The 20,155-nt window shown below is 39.1% G+C and overlaps 2 protein-coding genes across 5 annotated transcripts in view; one reads left to right on the forward strand and one right to left on the reverse strand.

The window, feature by feature from the left end:
- Positions 1-3,920: 3,920 nt before the first annotated feature.
- LOC131678902 (protein Gawky-like) overlaps positions 3,921-20,155 on the forward strand; it is a 66,664-nt gene continuing 50,429 nt past the window's right edge. Inside the window, exons 1-3 of one of the 4 annotated variants that reach the window (XM_058959332.1) lie at positions 3,921-4,070; positions 4,190-4,314; positions 12,329-13,370. The gene's annotated coding sequence lies outside the window, so the exon portion shown is untranslated. Of the gene's footprint in view, positions 4,315-12,328; positions 13,371-20,155 lie in introns of all 4 variants that reach the window. The other 3 variants (XM_058959330.1, XM_058959331.1, XM_058959333.1) reach the window with 3 other exon arrangements.
- Positions 5,783-7,800, reverse strand: LOC131678904 (zinc finger protein ZFP2-like). Its single transcript, XM_058959334.1, has 3 exons — positions 7,579-7,800; positions 7,383-7,519; positions 5,783-7,326 (listed from the first exon to the last, which is right to left on the reverse strand). The coding sequence occupies exons 1-3, from the start codon at positions 7,693-7,695 to the stop codon at positions 5,871-5,873; spliced, it is 1,710 nt and encodes a 569-aa protein (XP_058815317.1). The 5' UTR covers positions 7,696-7,800; the 3' UTR covers positions 5,783-5,870.

A 20,155-nucleotide genomic window follows, 5' to 3' on the forward strand; every position in this document is an offset into this window, starting at 1 on the left:
ATAAACGAAACTCCGGTCACATGGACATAGAGGAGAAGTGTGACTTGTGCTTAAGATACACTAACCATTTAGAGCTAGCCAGCGCATCGCGAGAGGACGGCGACTCTGCACTACCGAATGAACTAATAATGGCAGTTGATTTACAGAAGGTAATTATGAACATCTCTATCGTTATCCTTACTTAATATGGTTTCAAAATTGCAGGTCATACAATTACCTCGGCTGGAGGGTTTGAAAGCAGTTATATTTTCTCAACGTCTGCTAGCCTTTAACGAAACCTTTGCACCGGTGGGGGCATATGCAAAGCATAATCCGGTTGTCGCTTGCATCTGGAACGAATCTGTCGCTGGTTGGACGTCTAATGATATTTTGAGCTGTTTCCACAACGTTATTCTAAAGTACAGAACATTGAAAAAAATAACGTTTTGGTTAGACAATTGTTCTTCCCAGAACAAAGATAGGAATTTATTCCAACACATCATCCTACTTCTCAATATGGATGAAATGGAACTCAAAGAAATCGTTCTGAAATACTTTGAACCAGGGCACACATTTATGGCAGCGGATAGCTTTCACGCCGCAGTAGAAACTGCAATGCGCCACGACAAGGTCATCACATACCAAGATTTTCAAAGGGTCGTCGCAAACGCTAAAAAGAAAGTTGAAGTTATAGATATGAAGGCTAACGATTTATTTCAAAGCAAATTGTCTGTTTCCCAATATAACATGTGCAAGCCTAGACCGTACATTGAAAATATGAGAAAAATAATTTTCATGTTCAAGGCTATACTATTTATTGGTGGGACAATTATGCCTCCATTTTTCAGATGGGACAAATCGTCTTGATATTGTTTTTGGTATTTTTCAGAACAAAATATATGTTTTTGTTATTTTATCTAAATGTACATACGAAATCATACTATTTGATGCATAAAACAAAAAATCGTCTTGATGTAACATGGGACAGATATGCTTCCAGCGGCAGTTTTTCATCGAATTGAATTTTTTTTTTCAAACAGGGTAATGATAGTGAACAATTTTCAGAAGGAGTACATCATGGGGATCAATATTTGGAAAGGGGTACATGGAACTATAAAGGTTGAAAACCACTGCCTTACACGATCATTAAAAGTGACACTACTGCTTAGTAATGACATTACTAGCGCCTCGTGTAAGGGGCCCTATAGAAGTGCTGACAGCACACCACCTTGAGGACATCCGCAGACATTCATTTTGCTTATATCTTGTTACGTTTAAAGCGGGTAAAGGGTAATCATAAGTGCAATAATGAGGAGTTAGGCGGGAGTGTGTAGCACGCAGTCAAAAAAGGCAGCAGGGCGTGAACGCACCCCATCACCGAGCAAAATTTACATTGAATTTCCATAAAAACGTCTTATGACTTTCAGACATAAGGATTTTAAATGGATTTTATAAATCTGTCTTATGATTTGGAGGGGAAATTTTCCAAATCCATCTCTTATTATTTTCATAAGACAGTCTTATGAAATTTATGAAAATGTCCGAATGAACGCCATTGGCCCATTTATGAAAATTGCTGACATTTATAAGTAGAAAACATAGTAGAAATAACGATTTCCATAGAACAGTCTTATGAAATTCATTACAATGTTCGAATGAATGCCATAAGTTTTTTATTGCTGACATTTCTCGAGCATTTTTAGTAGACAAAAAAACAAAAGTAAAAATCAACCTTGAGAGGATATTAGGCTTTACACCAACCGACATAACCCCACAAAATGAGCCGGATGAACTTCGTTTAACAATTCTCGGTGGTTTGTTTACATGTGAGTTATGTGAGTTTGAATGTAACAGATGTGCACCTGTTGCACTCCAACTCACGCAACTGACAAAGTAAACAAATCACTGAGAATTGTCAAACATGAACGTCATTCCTCATGAGTTCATTCGTGTGGTCACCTTGTAGAACTCAATTTGGGACAAATTAAACGCCAAGTATAGATCCCTTCAGAAGATTGAAGAGAAAACTCTCATTAAATATTAAAATTTGTACATAATGAGCAACGCTTCGTCAATACTTCTTGGGAAACTGGGCTTAGACAACTGGGAAACTGGACTGAATGATAATGATTGTTACTTCTCAAATGATTTTGGTAATTATAAAATACGCGTCAGACACTAATTATATGCACAACTTATTTCATTTCAAATAATCGGATATCTTCTGTAAAAATCATAACCATGTAAACAGATTTAATGCTCACAGTAATTTATTCAATAACATAAAAACAATTTAAAATTGTTGCAATTTGACTGAAAATCTTAATTCTTTTGTTTCAAACAGCGGTAATCAAAAGGTGCTGAAACTATTAACTCCTGGTTGGCCGTCCAGGCCAGTACTGAATTCATAAGAAACAATTATGAACTTTTCACAAAAGTGACGTTTATGAAAAACAAAATACAATTTTATAGAATCAATAATAGATCTCATATGGGTTTCATGAGAAAAACTTATGAAATTCCTAAAGGCATATATTGGAGCGAAGTCATAAGACTGTTTTATGAAATTCATTATTTGTACGTCTATGGAGTGCATGAATAAAGATCAATGAATTCATAAGCCTGCCTATGACATTCTAAAGTGTTCAATGACATCGTCAGAAGGTTGGTTCATATGCCGAGACTTATGAAATTCGCAGATGCTTTTTGCTCAGTGATCCGCGATGGATTGTCAGTCGCGGGATGCATCCCGTCATGACCAGTCTCCTGGCAACCCTATACCATCATATGCACGGAAACGAAAAACTACCTAAAATTGAGTTCCTTTGACTCAATCTCGTGGTATCGTGGGGGAACTTAAAATTAGGTAAACCGTGTTGAAGGTAGTTTCCATTTAACCACGGCAAAAATTACAACTCATTGATAGGTTTTTTATACTCAAATTTAAGTTGAATTTACCTAATTTTGAGTTCACCCCAAACAACTCAAAAGTACCTTCCTCCACGGAAGACCTCGACTGAGTCGAATCTCTCTTTTTGTTTTTGACAACACTAATAAGTGCGAAAGCGAGGCACAACTCAAAAGTAAGTTAAAAGAACTTATTCTGCAGGTTGTTTTATTTAACCGTGTGGAGTTTGACAGCGACCGACATATATGGGGCGTTATAGCTATAAAGCCCCAAACAAAGAATTATGTTCGGCACCATGCTCGATATTCAAGCATTCCACACGACGTTTTGCATCTTGTGGGATGATTTAATATCATATTCAGAAAATCGACATTTTGTAACTAAATACAGCTTCTAATCATTCGGTTCAAAATCAATGTTTTGCCTTTCATGGCAGTGATGCTGGCTGTACAGAGACGTCGTCCTTGATAGGGGGCTGGTCATGACGGTAGAACTGGAGCTGTCAAACAAAAACCGCGCTTTGATCAGAAGTTTGTTTTGAGTCGGCGGAGACAGACGTGCCTTGCCCAACGAGGGCGGTGGCATGCGCATACCAAAGAGAATAGTGAAAGAGACGAAGAGTGAAGATCAGTCAAAACGGCAACACTCCCTTTATGATGATTTCAACACTAGAATTTTGGCAACCGCTTCCACAGGCAGCACTTTAAATGACTCCTATTATATTTTGAAAACAAACCGTATGTCGATCGTTGGATTTGTTTATCAAACGATGCGAATTTCGAAACAAAGACATGAAATAATTTTAAAGCTTGTTTTTACTCATACATATACTCTAGAATGCACCTCACAATCGCGATTGAACCAAATTCTGACGAAAATTGAAATTTCTTTTTTGATAGATGTACAATACTTATCTCCTCCAACTGAGGCGTGAGTAATGTTTATTTACATTGCACGATTGGTCTGCTCAATAAGGTAATTTTGGCTTCACACTATTCGTCTCTTTCCCTATTCTCTTTGGCGCATACCAACATCGGACTTTTCAAAGAATCGGCACAACCAGGCCACATCATATTTTCCTCCGAACTGCAGCTAAGATAAGGTGGGTGGGACCAACTAGTGCTACTTGCCTCCAGCAGTTTGTGTCTTCTTTCGGAATATCGTGCGGTTTATGCCAGTAAAGGTGTGTTGTGTAATCACTATTTGCAAGTTCGGTGTTCGGCTGTGTGTAAAATTCGACTAAGAGAAAGTACATCGGCAATCTAGATCTGTCCCCTGATAATAGTTACTCGATAATTCTAGCCGGTGGCGTAGCGCTACCATTAATTAGCTTCCGGAAAAGTCCGGGAGGAGAAAGTGGCAGATGTGTGTACTGGCCAAGCATTGGAGTTCCATCACCCAGGAAAGGAGCGAGAAATTTACGAGCGGTAAGTCTTCACAATATCTCTTGTATTTTGCTTCGGCACTCATGTTTGGGTCAGCTAGCCTTTTCTTGTTTTACACTCTACTTGTCTTAACGATGAGCACAGATGTCGGCTGCTAAGCATTTCGTGTATCCAGTTCGTGATATTTGAAACTACTCCATAACCTCTTGCTTCTTCCAAAATGGATTTGAAAGATACCTTGTCAAAAGAACCTCCAATATCGATAAAAACTTGATTGCTTTTTCAATATTGTAGACAACATTATGTAACAGGGTGGTAGTGGGTAGCTTGGGGTTGCTTATCTAACCGTCCGGTCATCATATCGTATAGTAGATACACTTCATATGTGTATCTACAACTGCGATATGATACCTGGTGCAGAAAGTGCACTAATTACCTGGTAATCTTCTTTCATTTGATTGTCAGCTCAGAAAATCATTTTCCGTACCCAAATATCACATGTGACGCCAGTGATAAATGAAGAAAACCACGAGAATGGTGGAAGAGCAGTGGGTACAAGGCCAAGTGCTTCCCGGCTGGTACCAAAATGATAAACAAAGGGAAAGTAAGGGTTATGTACGTGGTCTGGAAGGAGAGCATTTCGCATTTATTTTCATTTTTTGTCTTTTCATTTGTTTCTCTTGATACAATATATGCAACCCGGTGTAAGATAACGTGACGGCCAAGGAAACGAAAAGCCAATAGCCCAAACAGATCAGGAACAGACAACAGATGAGAAATCGTTTACTCATTTATTATAATTACAATACTAATAATTATTTTGCTTTTCCTATCTCGTTTCAGCAAATCAAAATCTCTACTATCTCTTCATTTTCTGCCTCCGACTATCCTCTATGTAATGTATCTGAAACTTGTGGGACTGATTAACAGCCGACGCCTGCTTGTGGAAGAAACTGGTGTGCTATACGGACTAGCACATACGAACAGTTAGGCTTTGTAGGTCCTCATCTTGACAGAGTCTAGATGGGCGGATGAACGTCTGCCAGGGTGTGGGCTGAGAAATGACAATGACAACATTATGTAACAGGGTGGTAGTAGACTTCCCCGCTGTTATGCATGTTGCATTGCATGCAGCGGGTGCACGCGCTAGCTAACATCCTGAATGAAATGGTCGATCAAACGTTCCACTGATTTGAGAAGGAAGGTCAGACTGAAGCTTTTTGGCTCCTCATAAGTAACGCGGTCATCTCTGGGAATTAATTTTTCAGTTATTTCTCGCCAGGCTAGTGGAATGCATGCGGTTCATTGATGTGCCACAGATGATACAGTACTCTACGGAGTATAGGGGTTCGGCTAGCGAAATCCAGTTATCTGATTTGGTTTATCATCAATGAACACCAATACTATCTATGATCGCAAACCAGTCCCATAAAGATAGGAAATCCTATAGAAAAAGGGACAAATATGCGATCATGTGCAGAGTAAGCCCTAAAAATAAAACTGCAGAGACTAGAACCTTAGATAACTTTACTGTTATTTAACAGTCATTTATTCAGTTCAATACTATCTTCTTTGTCCGAAATGTAACCAGAATAACGTTACTCTGCACGCTCTTGACAGACAGCGGTGTGCTTATCGTACGTTGTTTTGCGGGCAAACTTCTTCGAACAGTGGCACTCGAACGGATAATTACCGGTGTGACTCATTTCGTGTCGCTTCCTGTCACTGCAATACGCAAAACTTCGCTCACAATAGCTGCAAGAATATGGTTTCTGCTTCGAGTGCACCTTATAGTGCTCCTTGAGGTGCGAATTGTTTTTGAACTGTTTCGGACAATCGGGGCAAGCATAGAAAAACGTGTCCTGGTGCTTTCGCATGTGCATTTTGAGATTGGACTTCCGATGGAACCGCAGGCCGCAAACTGTGCACTCTTCTCGTTTTTCGTTATGCAGCAGCTGATGACTTTTGAGATCGATCCCTTTCTTAAACGATTTGTCACACTTGTCGCATTGGAAATCTCGCTGCTCCGAATGTACCACCTCGTGGCTGATCAGTTTGGACCGGGTGTCGAAGGCTCGGTTGCACATAGAACAAACAAAATTTTTCGGTCTATACACGAACCTTTGATGAATACGTAGACTTTCCGTTGTCCGAAAGAGCTTGTAGCAAACATCACACTGAAGCGGTCGCGTCTCGTCAACGGCACTTTTGCGTATTGCATGCTGCTCTTGACTATGTGCACGAAGTTCCTCCTCACTATCAAATGATTCGTGACAGCCGCAGCAAATTTTCATTGAAACTTGGACCAAAGATGCCGAAATCGAGTGTCCATGTACCTGGTGCATGTGCAACCGTTTGTCTTTGTTAGAAAAGCAAATCTGCAAGCACAGTGGACAATGTGACGATTTTCGACGGTGTAATGTTAAACTCTTCTCTGAATTAAACCGCGCATAACATCGAGTACATTCGTACGGTTTCTCCTTGCTATCCGATTCCCTGTGGGCTAAATGAACTTGAACGGTGTGTTCTTCTAGTTCTTGATACGAGTCTAGAACGGCCTTGCAACGTGTTCCGCAGCATATAAACTTATATATAAGAGCATTCGAGCAGCTGTCGGAAGTGCTTGGATCGTTTATTTCTTCTTGTAATTCCTCTTGTTCGAATCCCAGAACATGATCGTCATCAACGTTTGCTTCACATAGTGCATCGCTTCTGAAATCAGTTTCTAGGTATTCTACTAGAAATTCTTCCACCACCTCGGGTTCCTCATTTCCATCACTTTTCAAATCAGCCACATCTATTTTCTCGCCAAATGATTCCACTTCAGTTATTTCGGGTTGTTCGTCTTGTGTCTTACATGTCTTCAATTCTTTTGCTTCATCCACTATATCGTCCATTGCCGTTGGACTAGGCAAGGGCAGTATTTTGGTTTCAGCTTCCAAAAGGTGAACGGGATCGATATCTGGCACAACATACTTATTCTCTTCCGATTCTGGTCTAATGCTTTCTGCGGCCGAGCAATAGGATGGTTCACCAAAGTCTTCATCTTCATTGCTAAATAAATAAATCAACCGATTAAACGATTTGAATCTTGTTAGAATTCAGCTCACCTTTCTCTGCAAAACGCTTGTGCCGTCCGGAGCTCAGCATCAGAACGACGACATTTGTTTACGAACAAGTATGCATTGAGGGCTTCGTCTGCGCATCTGGAACAGACATCTCCCGGCAATCCATCGTCTTCGTATATCTGCAATGTTTGATGATATACTTTGGAGGATCCATGCATATAAAATTCTCTACCCTTACCTCAACTCTGGCGCAAAATCGAACGATTTCCGCTAATTTTGTGCCACGACGTTTAGTAAATAGTGAAACACAATTTTCCTCGTATCGCAGACAAATACGACACTCTTTTGAGGACATATTAGTTTGAAATGTCCCAGGTTGAAATTATTGAAAAAATTGATGATTTTCGAAACAGATATTTGTTATGACAGGATCAGATCTTTTTATAGCACCATCCTCTTTCGTCACTTTATGGGATGTGGCAGTTTTTGTCAAAGTGGCATGGTTGCTAGATAAATAGGTTTCTTGAATATTGCTCATTTCACATCAGAGCTGATGTCGAGGTGAACGACATTCCGTGATTTTTTGTCGAAATTCACGTTTTGACAGTTTCAGAGCTCGATAAAATTAAAACAATACATTATCAGCAGCCTAACCGCACCGAAAAATCAAACAACACGCAGAATAAGTTCTAAGTCTTGTGTCGCTTTCGCACTTATTAGTGTTGTAAAAAACAAAGAGAGAGAGAGAGATTCGACTCAGTCGAGGCCTTCCATGGAATAATGTACTTTTGAGTTGTTTGGGGTATACTCAAAATTAGGTAGATTCAACTTAAATTTAGGTATATTTAACTCAAGGTTGAGTATAAAAAACCTGTCAATGAGTTGTGGTTTTTGCCGTGGTTAAACTACCTTCAACGCGATTTACCTAATTTTACCTTATTCCACGATACTCCGAGATTGAGTCAAAAGAGCTCAACTTTTGGTAGTTTTTCGTATCCGTGCAGGAACAATTCAAAACAACAATTTTGTTGATAGAATTATTGAAAGATTTGAACAAAGTGTATGCAAAGTTGCCAGTTATATCAAATTGGTTGCGATTCGAGCAAAATTGGATTGAGATTGGATAGATTTCTCTACAAACACATGGTTTGGGATTCATACGCCAACCGTCAAAATTCGCTCTGAGTGAAAATTCTGGATAAACTGATACTCTCCGATCACAGTTATTGATAGTAAACAAAAGAGAAAAGCTTCCTTTCATTAATTGCAGTAATTTTTTTTGACCACTAACGGTTTATCCGGAATTTCCCTTCAAAGAGAATTTCGACCGCTGGCTTTTACGCCGTAACATATTGTCGAGCTTTGTTTAAATTTCTTCGATTTTTTTGGAAATACTCGATTTGATAGAAAATTGTTTGAATTTACTAACATTACTAGAAAAAACAATTTCATGCAAAACATGAAATATAACAATTATTCTGAAGTGATGTTCCCCTCGGCTTATGCTTATATCCAGTTTTTTACGTGCCAAAATGGCGATCAACACTACCCTGTTCGCAACATGTTAACAGTCCTGTGTGATTCCCAGGTAATGCTGATATCCTGCTTCTCTGCTCTTCCTGTTCTCTGTTTTGGAGGGCAATCGTTCGGTCTATCCTCCACAGCGAGAATAACTGGTGCTTTTGTATTCTTTGTGATTAGCCGGGGAAGTGAAATTCTATACCAAACTAAACCTACAAAATCGTTACAAATGTGAAAAATTTACAGCGTAATGTGAACGGCTCTGAATAGCGGTGCGCAATAGGGGCAGATAACTCTAAGAATGTTTAACAAATTTGCATCAAATTAGAAAAAAAAAATGCATTTAATTTCCATTTTTGCATCAACTTAGCAACCCCATCGCAGAAAAGTTTGTTTCACAAACGTCCTACGCTGATCCATTTTGTTCGACGTTTTGTTGCATGTAGGGCTAGTTTTTGTAGGGTTTTGACGTCTTACACGCAACGCAAAATACATCACACGCAACGCAAAATTCATTATGAATTTTTATTTTGATGGAAAAAAATTTATGCGCATTATACTCTGATAATGTGTGTTTATTTTGGTAATATTCCGATCAAACAGCGCTGAATTGATACCCTTGTTAGTTTCAGAAGGAATGAATGAGGGCATACTTATCACTTTTAACTCATTGGGCGTTGGATTCGCTTTGATTCATAATTCTGTTTGATTCCAGCAAATACTCATATCACAGAGAACAGACATCCATGATCGAACAAAAATATTTAAAAAACGTGTGTAAACATTTGAATTAATATACGATAAACACTAGCGCCGCCGCACCAACCTATCCCAACTATTCGTCAAATCCATTCCGGAACCGGTTCGAAATCCTGAATGGATTCAGTATGGAATCTTGCTAAAAGAAAACAACCGATTCCGACATGACGACAGTAGCGCACCTGGTTTGGATATCCCAACTACCTTCGAGATCGTTAGAGATGTTACACAAGTTGAATGCTGAAGATGGACGTCTCTTCTCTGTGATCATATGTTCCTTGAAGTTTACTACCAGGTCATTAAAAATCTCCGGGTCAAAATCTTGCCAGAGGTGGTAACCCTAATGACTGCGATCGCGTGCCAGCAGGCTGCTGTGTTAAGTCAAAGAGGACCAAGCGCCATTTTGAGATACATGCTCCAAAAACGCTATCGCATCCAACATAGCACTAGCAACACCCACGTCTATTTATTTTTGGGGACACCAATAGTAAATGAAAGGAAATTTAATTTGCTGTGTTAATGCGAAGACTACATATTGATATGCTGTGTTCGGTTAATGGTAAGTTCTTTAAAAGTGCATTTTGACATAAAAAACACCAGAAAAAAATTATGGCACTCAGTTCAGTTCTCGATAAACATATGATTATGGCTTAAAAGTCAACTGTCACAATACCCTTTGAAAGCAAAATCCAGACAAACCGTTACACACCAATCACAGATGTTGGTAGTTAACTAAAGAGAAAAGTTTTCTCTTTCATTAACTGCTATGAACTGTGTTTGGCCAGTAACGGTTTGTCCGGAATTTCCATTCAAAGAGAATGTTGACAGTTGGCTTTTAGGCCGTAATCGTATGTTTATCGAGAGAAACCCAGGGACAACTTGACAGATAGTGCTTGTTTCATATATGTACCACCGATTTGATGATGGCGCTAGTATGCCTTCTCTGTACGAGTACCACGAACAACGAAACGAAAATGTTTCAAGAGAAAAGCGCGTTTCGTTACGTGAGTTATGAACGCCATCAATGCGGCTAAACCAATATTTAGAAAAAGCGTATTCCAAAATGTGGACAAAGAAAACTATTATTAGAGAATAAATGTATCCTAACTGGAAACCGTCAGCAAAGTTGCATAAAACTTATAATAAATTTAGCTGGAAGTCGTTGTTTTTAGCAACCGATTTTCTTCCTTCCCAAAAATGTTTTGGTTTTCTTGTAGTGTGAAGTTTGTAGTCGGTAAATCATTCTAGTATTATGATCGGGAAAATAAAGAATATATTTAGGATTTTCTACCTTAAATTTGTTTTGAATGGAATCTGTGTGCTTTTATCAGAATTCTGGCAGAAACCGGTAATGCATGGTTTCAGCAAGAATTGTGCCAGGAATGTACAATTTTATTCGACTCCTTCCAAAGTTTTGTTCGTTTTTTGCAATAATTCTATCCGGAAGATATTGCAATGGTTTTGGTTTTCCCTTCAGAATTATTCTGGCATTTTACTCGGCTCGGCAGACTGATAGAAGCCTAACGGAACGGCATCTACCGAAGGATTTCATGTATGAGGCGATGGTGATGCGATCCGGAAGATTTTCGGAAATTCCAATATAAGTGGAAGTGGCTTGATTATGAAAGTCATCTTCTTGTATTTTCGAAAATCGAATTTATTTTATTCTGGATTTTTAAAAATCAAAATGGAATCTATGTTTCTGTTTAGGTATGGTAGAATGAGGACAGCTCTAGGGGCAAATCGCTCTGGGAATGTATAAAAATTTGCATCAAATTAGAAAAAATGGATTTAATTTCCATTTTTGCATCAACTTTGCACTCCCTCGCAGAAAAGTTTGTTCAACAAACGTCCTACGCTGATCGACATTGCTCGACGTTTTGTGGAATGTAGGGCTAGTTTTTTCATAGGGCTTTGACGTCTTACACGCAACGCAAAAGACATTGCACGCAACGCAAAATACATTATGAATTTCCATTTTGATGGAAGTAAATGTACACGGAAACGAAAAACTACCTAAAATTGAGTTCCTTTGACTCAATCTCTTGGTATCGTGGGGGAACTTAAAATTAGGTAAACCGTGTTGAAGGTAGTTTCCATTTAACCACGGTAAAAATTACGACTCATTGATAGGTTTTTTATACTCAAATTTAAGTTGAATTTACCTAATTTTGAGTATACCCCAAACAACTCAAAAGTACCTTCCTCCACGGAAGACCTCGACTGAGTCGAATCTCTCGTTTTGTTTTTGACAACACTAATAAGTGCGAAAGCGACGCACAACTCAAAAGTAAGTTAAAAGAACTTATGCTGCAGGTTGTTTTATTTAACCGTGTATTTAATTTCGCTGATTTTTAAAAATGCATCACAAGTGAGAGCCCCTACACACAGAAAAAAAATATTGGTAGAAGTAAGAGTGTTCCGCTCTTAGCAAAAAACAACCAACGCCTACTTTTAGGTTGAAAGTAAATTTTTTAAATTAATCAAGAATAATAATCAAAATAAAAGTTTTCCTTTTAAGCTAATGAAGAATTGTTATCAAAATAAAAGTTTTATTTTCAAACTAAGAGTATGCGTTGGTTGTTTTTTGCTAAGAGTGAAAAACTCTTATTTTTACCAACATTATTTTTCTGTGTGTAGGGACAGCTTCTAATTTAAACAGCGAAATATATTTGATGATAGAAATGCTTAAATTGTTTATTTTTTAGATATGGAAAATAGTAAACGGGATGCGTCTTTTTCAAATTTTGCTCCTTTCGAGCCGCCATGACATCACTAAATCACCACAAAATTTGCTTATGAGTTTAATATATGGGAGCTGTCAAGTTGTCCCCGGCCTGATCGAGAGTTTGGCTTAACGCTGGCCATCTGAAAGTCGAAATCCAGCGTCATATCGCGAATTGAGTTAAATTTTTTTCTGGGAACCATGCTACAGCAACAATGACAACCTAACCAAACCAAATCAACTACACGCCTTTTGTGAAAGCCACGACGAACGAACTCGTACAGATGAATATGTGTGTGTGTAAGTTTCTTCCCATCATTCAACTGCAGGTGGAAAAATCGCAGTCGTCAGTCGAGCTAGATTCTTATACGCGGTTCTGCAATGCATTTCCAGCTTCGGAACGAGTGAAAAGTGATTTTTAAAGTGAAATCGAGGATTCCAACGGGAAAATATATTGAACGCAACAATCATTGGTCCTCCGCGGTCGGAATTTCATCGAAAATCGAGTGTGCAAAACGCGACAAAGAAGGTGTGTGCGAAAATAAGTTGGGCAGAGAAAATTTTCGGGTTCTGTTGCGTGTGAAAAAGAACGAAAAAAAATGTCCTTACATTTCGTTGTCTGATACCTATAAGGCAATGGTGGCCAACAGTGGTGTGTGAGAGACGACGTCGAACCAGTTTCAGCTTGAACGCAAAAATCAGGTTTTGTGCAGTAAAAAAATCTGTGCGATGCATAAAAAATGCGCCGTAGTTCTGGTTAAGATACGAAAAATTAAAGTCGAATAGTTCCAGTACCGTTTGTTTCCCGTAAAAGAAAATAGATTTTCAGTGTCGTTGCGCGAGTCTCGAATCGATCCACCTCAGCAGTTTTCCACTGCTTCGCGACTCAGCGCTGGGTGGCTTACATAGATTTCTCAGTTCCTGTCTGGTGACAAGAGTTTGGATTCTCGTGAAGATTCTGCCCCGTTCCGGAGAGGACCAGTTGGAATCATACACATCCCATTGGATAGTCGCGCTGGGAGGAGGTAAGGATTTTTTCTTTTGTAAAATAATTGCATTTTTCTTTCGCTTTCGTATACATTCTTCGTCGAACGAGTGTTAGTGGTTGATGGCAAAGATAGCCACAGTACGCACACTTACGCGTTGTGCAAAATGTCATTCATTATTTTGAGTCCGACGATATGAAAACATTACTGTACATTCCGTATACTACAGGGGGGAATATCAGTCAACATTATTTTGTTGGGTGGGGACCGGATAGTGGTTTGTATAGGTTGTGTTTCGCTTCACATGGCTAATTAGTTCATTAGAAAAATATAAGCAAAACCTTGAGAATACATTCCGTGGTTTCAGTAATTTTCAGATTTATTTACGATTGGTTGTTGGTTACATACTGATGTCAGGGCAAGGGGTTCCATATGGATAAGGCTTTGGAAATGTAGTCTTAGGAATTATATTGGCTTGTTCCAGAAAGCAGAATGATTTTTTTAAATTACATCATTATTGTTAAAATTTAATAAGATGTTTGTCTATTAGAATTCTTGCTAATTAAGCGAATACTGTTCTTGTAAATGTCTAGTAAAAATTTTATACACGAATAATTTTAGAAACGTTTATCTATACATCAAATCTAAAACGGCCATACATGTTCATCTTTTCGATTGTTTCAGTCACCAGTTCGTGTTCCAATTTGTCGCTACGTGCTAATGCGGCTACGCTTCCACCACATGAATGTTGTGAATTCATTCATTGCACTCTCCAGCACCGGATCGTGTGTGCTTGTTTAGGTCGAATGTTTTTATAAAAATAATATCCAGCATGTTGAAAACGGCGAAGTAAACCGTGCTACATGACGAATTAACACACATAAAAAGGAATTTACGAGCTCCAGTATATGTCCAAGTTTTGCACGCTAATGCTCGTGTGCAGTTTTTTTTAAACTTGCATGTAGGAATGCCACCTTTTGCATTGCTGCAAGGTGCGTTTGCGACCGAAATCAAGTACTCGCTGTGCTTAGTTAGGTGAGCGTTGTGGCGTTATTGTGCTCACCCAACCTGAGACAACATACGTTGATCGGTTTATGGATCAAGAGATAACAACAGCGACAGGTAGTGCACCACTGAAGTTAGTTATTATTTTGAACAACCAGCCGGTGCTGTTTTACATCAGCTTAGGTTTCAAATAATATTGCTGTACTATCAATCATCTTTTTACTTTGTTACTCAAATCATTGCATGAGATATTTACTGTTGTGTTGAATGGGATAGTGGTATTTTTTAAGACACTATTCCTGGATAAATTTTTGATTGAGTTGTCAAAGCTAGAAGTTACATGATTGCTCAATGCTAAAAGAGAATTGGACTCAGAATGAACTTCGCATCTTTAAATTTTTTAATGTTTACCACTAAAAATTTTGGGTGATTTCAGAGATTCGACTTCGTCATCGTGCACAGGCTAATTAATTTTTTTAAATGTAGAAGTAGAAACCTATTAGTGGTCGTTTTGTAATAATTGTAGTTTTTAATACTAATGCCCTCCCCAAGGTTGAGGGGTTTGACGGTATTGCAAACATCATCAAGCATATTGTGTGCATCAGTGCTACAGAACTTCTGACAGACAGTTGCTTTAAGATGGTTATTGCATTACGCCTCGATAGTGGTGCATCGAGGAGACCTAGAGGGCTTGTGCGCCTATTTCATATTGTTTTTTCATAATCTGCACCTGCGCATACCAACGCTCAACCTCTAGCCTGTGCGCGGTGACGTGGCTGACTGGTGGGTCGACGTGGATTGACTTTTGCTGTGTGCCGCGTTTGCGAACATTGTTCCACAATTTGATGGCGGTATTCGTGGACAGGGCTCACAGTGGGAGTCATTGTGTGTCCATTTATTGGTCGATTTCGTCATGGTGCATATACAAATTAAATTAGTTTAATAATTGAATTAATTTAATGAATACATAAGTAGAAACCAAGAGTGCTGATTCAAATGGTCCTTAGTGACAAATGTAAACAAACTGAGTTATTTGCAGCGCAGCATGTGATTACAACATAGCTAACGAATACCGAAAACCAGGATTCATTATACCCAATATTTATCAAAACAACAAGCATTATATAAAAAGTCGCAAAGTTTTCATGATCATATTTTGAAATTTTGCACTTGAGACCTTTTAAATTGAAAGGACCTATGCGTGAAATATTTCAAAACCTCTGCAACTGCTCATAGGCGCCATGCAAAAACGACGCAAGATTCATTTCATTCTATGTTTTTCCCACTGCACATAGGTACCTTGTAAAAACGTCGTAAGCATCAAAATAAAAGAAATTATTTTCTTCTGTTCATGCGACTTATTTTCGAAGTTAAATTTAAAAAGTATAATAAATTAAACGATAATTGGAAAGCTTGGTTATCCTAAAGTAACATGCCATTCTTTGGTTTTAACCACTTCCAGCCAATGGTTTGCTAATATAAACTAAAGTTTCCCGCAATTTTTTTCTGCAAGACTTCTGTTAAATCCAGTGCAACTATTTACCATAGTAATGAAGAACATTCGTATTCCGGTGCTCATTTTGTCTAAAACGTTGAAGAAATTCAATATTCGTCGTAAGAGCTACTATTGCTGAAAAAAGCCTTATGTGCAGCGTCATATGATTCTTAGGCCCGAAAAAAGACCTATGTGAAAGGTCCTATAATTTCAAAAGGACGCATCATTGTAAATCGCTCAAAAACTACATTAGCACTAAACATTTCATGTTTTTAGTATTATTTACCCAAAGAGCATAGTCCTTAGACTATATTGGCATAATTGTTCCATCAAAACACATACTTGTACTCTAATAGGGATTTGTTTTAGGTCCATGAATCTTCAGCCTCGTTTTTCTCAGTTCGAGCTCAATGTCACTTAGGACCTTTTGAATAAGTACTCTTGAAACCTATTAGTTGTCGCTTTGTAATAATCGTAGTTTTTCGAACTCCCTCGGCATGATACTGTACCTTGATGTGGTCCGTGGGCTTTTCCACCAAAGCAGTATTACAGTGATTATATCACATAAACTGGGGATACGATTGTTTTCTTTTTAGTTAAGCTACATTGTGATCAATTTTAGTACTTAACTTGGCGACCTTTATTATCCACTGCCATGGTCAAATAATATACAATGTGGGTTTAGGGCCCAGTTCTCTCTGCAGGTACCTCATTCCAAACGTACAAACGTGGCCTACGCGATAACACAAACCTGGTCACAAATACGAACCTAAGAACCTAAGCTCGCGGAATCATGAATCGGTCACGTCCAGAAGTATCCGCCCTTGATCATAGCAGCCCAAATTCATGCCTTTAGTTTGACCAATAGAAATAAAAACTAGACAAGACGTCCACGTGCGATCGCTGAAGAATTCGTGAACATGCGAATGGCCACACGTTTATAAAAATAATGTGTCTACGTGAAGTTCCTTACTAGCACACGCGACAAAAACGTCCACATACAAACGCTCGAGTCCTTCGCGATCATCCACGCACGACCATTCCCACGATCTCGTAAAAAGTATAACACCCTGGTGACTAAGTGAATGGTTTAGCACTTATAAATTAACAATCCCGGTCTCGAGAGTGAACCTCCAAATGCCCGTGCTCGCGCGATCATGAGTCGGTTTCGTCCGGAATCACCTATTCTGGGCCCTAGTAGCATAAGTCCAATGCCTTCAGGTGGACCAATCAAAAATATAATGCTCATATCCACTAAACTACATAAAAATCGAATGTATACACACAAAGTCACATACACGCGACAGACAAATATAAAAATGCTTGAGCCCTTCGCGACCATCCACGCAACCTATACTCGCGACAGACTCCAGACATTATAACATCCCGGTGATAATATGAACGTCTCAGCACATGTAATCACTCAAACGCAGTCTCAAACGTGAACCTACAGTCCCCGCACTCGCGCATTCATGAATCGTTCGCGTCCGGAAGTCTATCCTCGATTCCAGAAGTCTAGGTCCATGCCTTAATTGAATCAATTAGCTCTATAGTTCCAGTAGGACAACTCTCGAAAAAAATCGGCATATTATTAATACTCAATAACAATACTAACTCTTCTCTTTATTTTTTTTAATTTATTTTCGGTCTCATGCGTTATATTCTTGTGATGACCTTTTCGAGCTCATACATCCAAGAAGAGCAACATTGCTGCCAACAATGATTCTTCTCTGCCATCGGACGTCGCCAGGTTTTAGAACAATGGAGATGTATTCTCATACTCGATGGATTCAGATAAGTAGGAACGATCAACAAACTGCAAGTAGTATATTGCACATTTCTTGTTTTGAAGTATAAAATATTATTCGTATTAAAATATTATTTACAGGCTCCACACATATCTTAACACACACAAATACACAAATGCTTGACAGGTGACTGGGCCAAGTGCATTCACTTGTAGGATCTATCATTTTGATGATCGCCTCGATTCTACGAAACCAGTGCACAAGTAAACTGACATAAGCTAGTCTCATCTGGTGAATGCATGTAACCTGGAAACCCCAGACACGACAGGACGAGACGGACAGACTGGACTCGACGGGGCCTAGTTCAGAGTTTTTGGGCATTCTTCAATGCACGGTTAGTGACCTAAAAAAGAAACATTCGGCATGTTATTTTTCCTTTTATTACTGTATCTTGAGTTGGGTTCATACTGATACTCACTAGCACAGTCAATTGCCTATTCTCCCATATACACTCACATCCAAAACGCGCAAACTCCCCTAACTTTCGCGATAACACAAACCTGGTCAAAAACGCGAACTTACATTACAATTTCAATCATCTACACACACCTACGCTCGCAATTTCGCCAACATTAAAACACCCCTTTACTTAAGTGAACTTTTCAGCACCTATAACTTTACAACCGCGGTCTCAAGCATTAACCCACCACTCGCGCGATCATAGACCGGCTACGTTCGGAATTCTCTACTCTCGATCAGCCTAGACCCATGCCTTCATTTGGACCGATCGGTAATGATGCTCATATTCACCAGACAACACGTTCCTCTACCATACACTGAAAATGTCCGCGCGCGATCGTTCGAGAATACACGTGAATGTGCGAATGGCCACACGAATCTAAAATCAGATTTATGCACGCAAAGTTGGAGACACGCTTGCATTCAAATGCTCGAGCCTTTAGCGATCACACTATTACACAGTTAGTAAACGCCCACGCTAACCCAGACAGATATGCACTCCTGGACTCAAACGCTAAAAACCACACCTTCCACGCATACACCACCCAGGACTGAACATTAGATTCATACATACAAAGCAACAAGTAATCATTACAGGTATTCGTCTGGCAACCGGGGGAAGTACATCTCAAACGCAGAACTTATCATTTCAATGATGGCCTTGGATCTGCGTTGCCTGTGTTCAAGGCACCATAGCTTTGTCCGTCAGGTCAAGGATGTATGAAACCCGCTAGCCACCACCCTCGGCCCTAGCTGCCCATAAAGGGATAAAAAAAAAGTAGAAACCTATTAGTTGACGCTTTGTAATAATCGTAGTTTTTCGAACTAGTGTACAATTGTTATGTGCTAGTCGTATGTCTATCAATGTATGTGTTCTTCTGAGTATTTGTGACAGTTGGGTCAGGAAATGAATGTAGAACTGGTGTATACGATGGAATAGTGGCTAATACTTCCGGTGTTCAATTTGTGCATTTGGTTCTATTCATTCGGGAAGGTCAGATTGGATAAGTTAGAGTACAATGAATTTACGGCCAGCATAGCATGATGAAAGTCTAACAGAATGCAATTGTAGTTAATGGTAAATATACAACATTTGCTGCATTTAGACGAGTTTGATTGCATGTTACATGTATTTTTCTATTATACTTCATTAGTCTGTACTTTTGCACATCTATTAGTTTGCTTTTCCATTACTGATGTATACCAAAATAGCATCAGTCAATTTATATATTTCTAATCAAGCTCTTTGCATCTATTTCTTTATTCGGCATGTTATGATTCCTTTTATTAGTATATCTTTACTATACGCTATCTATACCCATATGGGTACAGACGCTCGTGGCATTCGCGATAACACAAACCTGGGCACAAACGCGACCATGCAATTGCAATAATCCATACATACTTACACCTGCGATTTCGCCAACATAAAAACACCCCGGTAGTTAAGTAAACGTAACACCTTTAACCTTCCAAACGCGGCCTCAAACATTAACCCACCACTCACACGATCATGAAACGGTCACGTCCGGAAGTCTTACCAGCAGTTTTCACTTGAACCAATCAAAAAAGTGACGCTCATATTCACTAAACAACATGGTTTCATGGTGACATGACCATGAACTCTAGTGATATGGGGAACGGATTTTCTTCTACCATCTGTACCAAACACTAAAAATTAAGCATCAGATTCACGGTCCGCGCGCGATCATTCAAGAATACACGCTAAATGATTATAAAATCGACATTAAACACACGAAGTCATACACGTGACAAACACGTTGATATACAAATGCTTGAGCCCTTCGCGACCATCCACGGCACCTACACTCGCGATCTCGTAAACATGATAACATCCCTGTGATAAAGTGAATGTCTCAGCTCTGTAAATTTTTAAACGCGGTCTCAAGCGTGAGCCTAAAAATTCCCGCACGATCATGAATAGGTCACTTCCGGATGTTTCTATCCTTGATATCAGCAGACTAGGTCCTTGCCTTCAATTGGTTCAATTAAAAAAGAAAGCTCTCATATCCACTGGACAGCATGTTACATGGCGA

This window comes from Topomyia yanbarensis, chromosome 2 (assembly GCF_030247195.1).
Source record: "Topomyia yanbarensis strain Yona2022 chromosome 2, ASM3024719v1, whole genome shotgun sequence".
NCBI lineage: Eukaryota > Metazoa > Arthropoda > Insecta > Diptera > Culicidae > Topomyia > Topomyia yanbarensis.

Bases quoted from the DNA above. Each gene is read 5' to 3' on its own strand.
- LOC131678904 (XM_058959334.1), bottom strand. From the start codon at position 7,695: ATGTCCTCAAAAGAGTGTCGTATTTGTCTGCGATACGAGGAAAATTGT. The intron at 7,520-7,578 runs GTAAGGGTAGAG...CAAACATTGCAG, and splicing joins GATTTTGCGCCAGAGTTGAG to ATATACGAAGACGATGGATT. The intron at 7,327-7,382 runs GTGAGCTGAATT...TTATTTATTTAG, and splicing joins CAAGCGTTTTGCAGAGAAAG to CAATGAAGATGAAGACTTTG.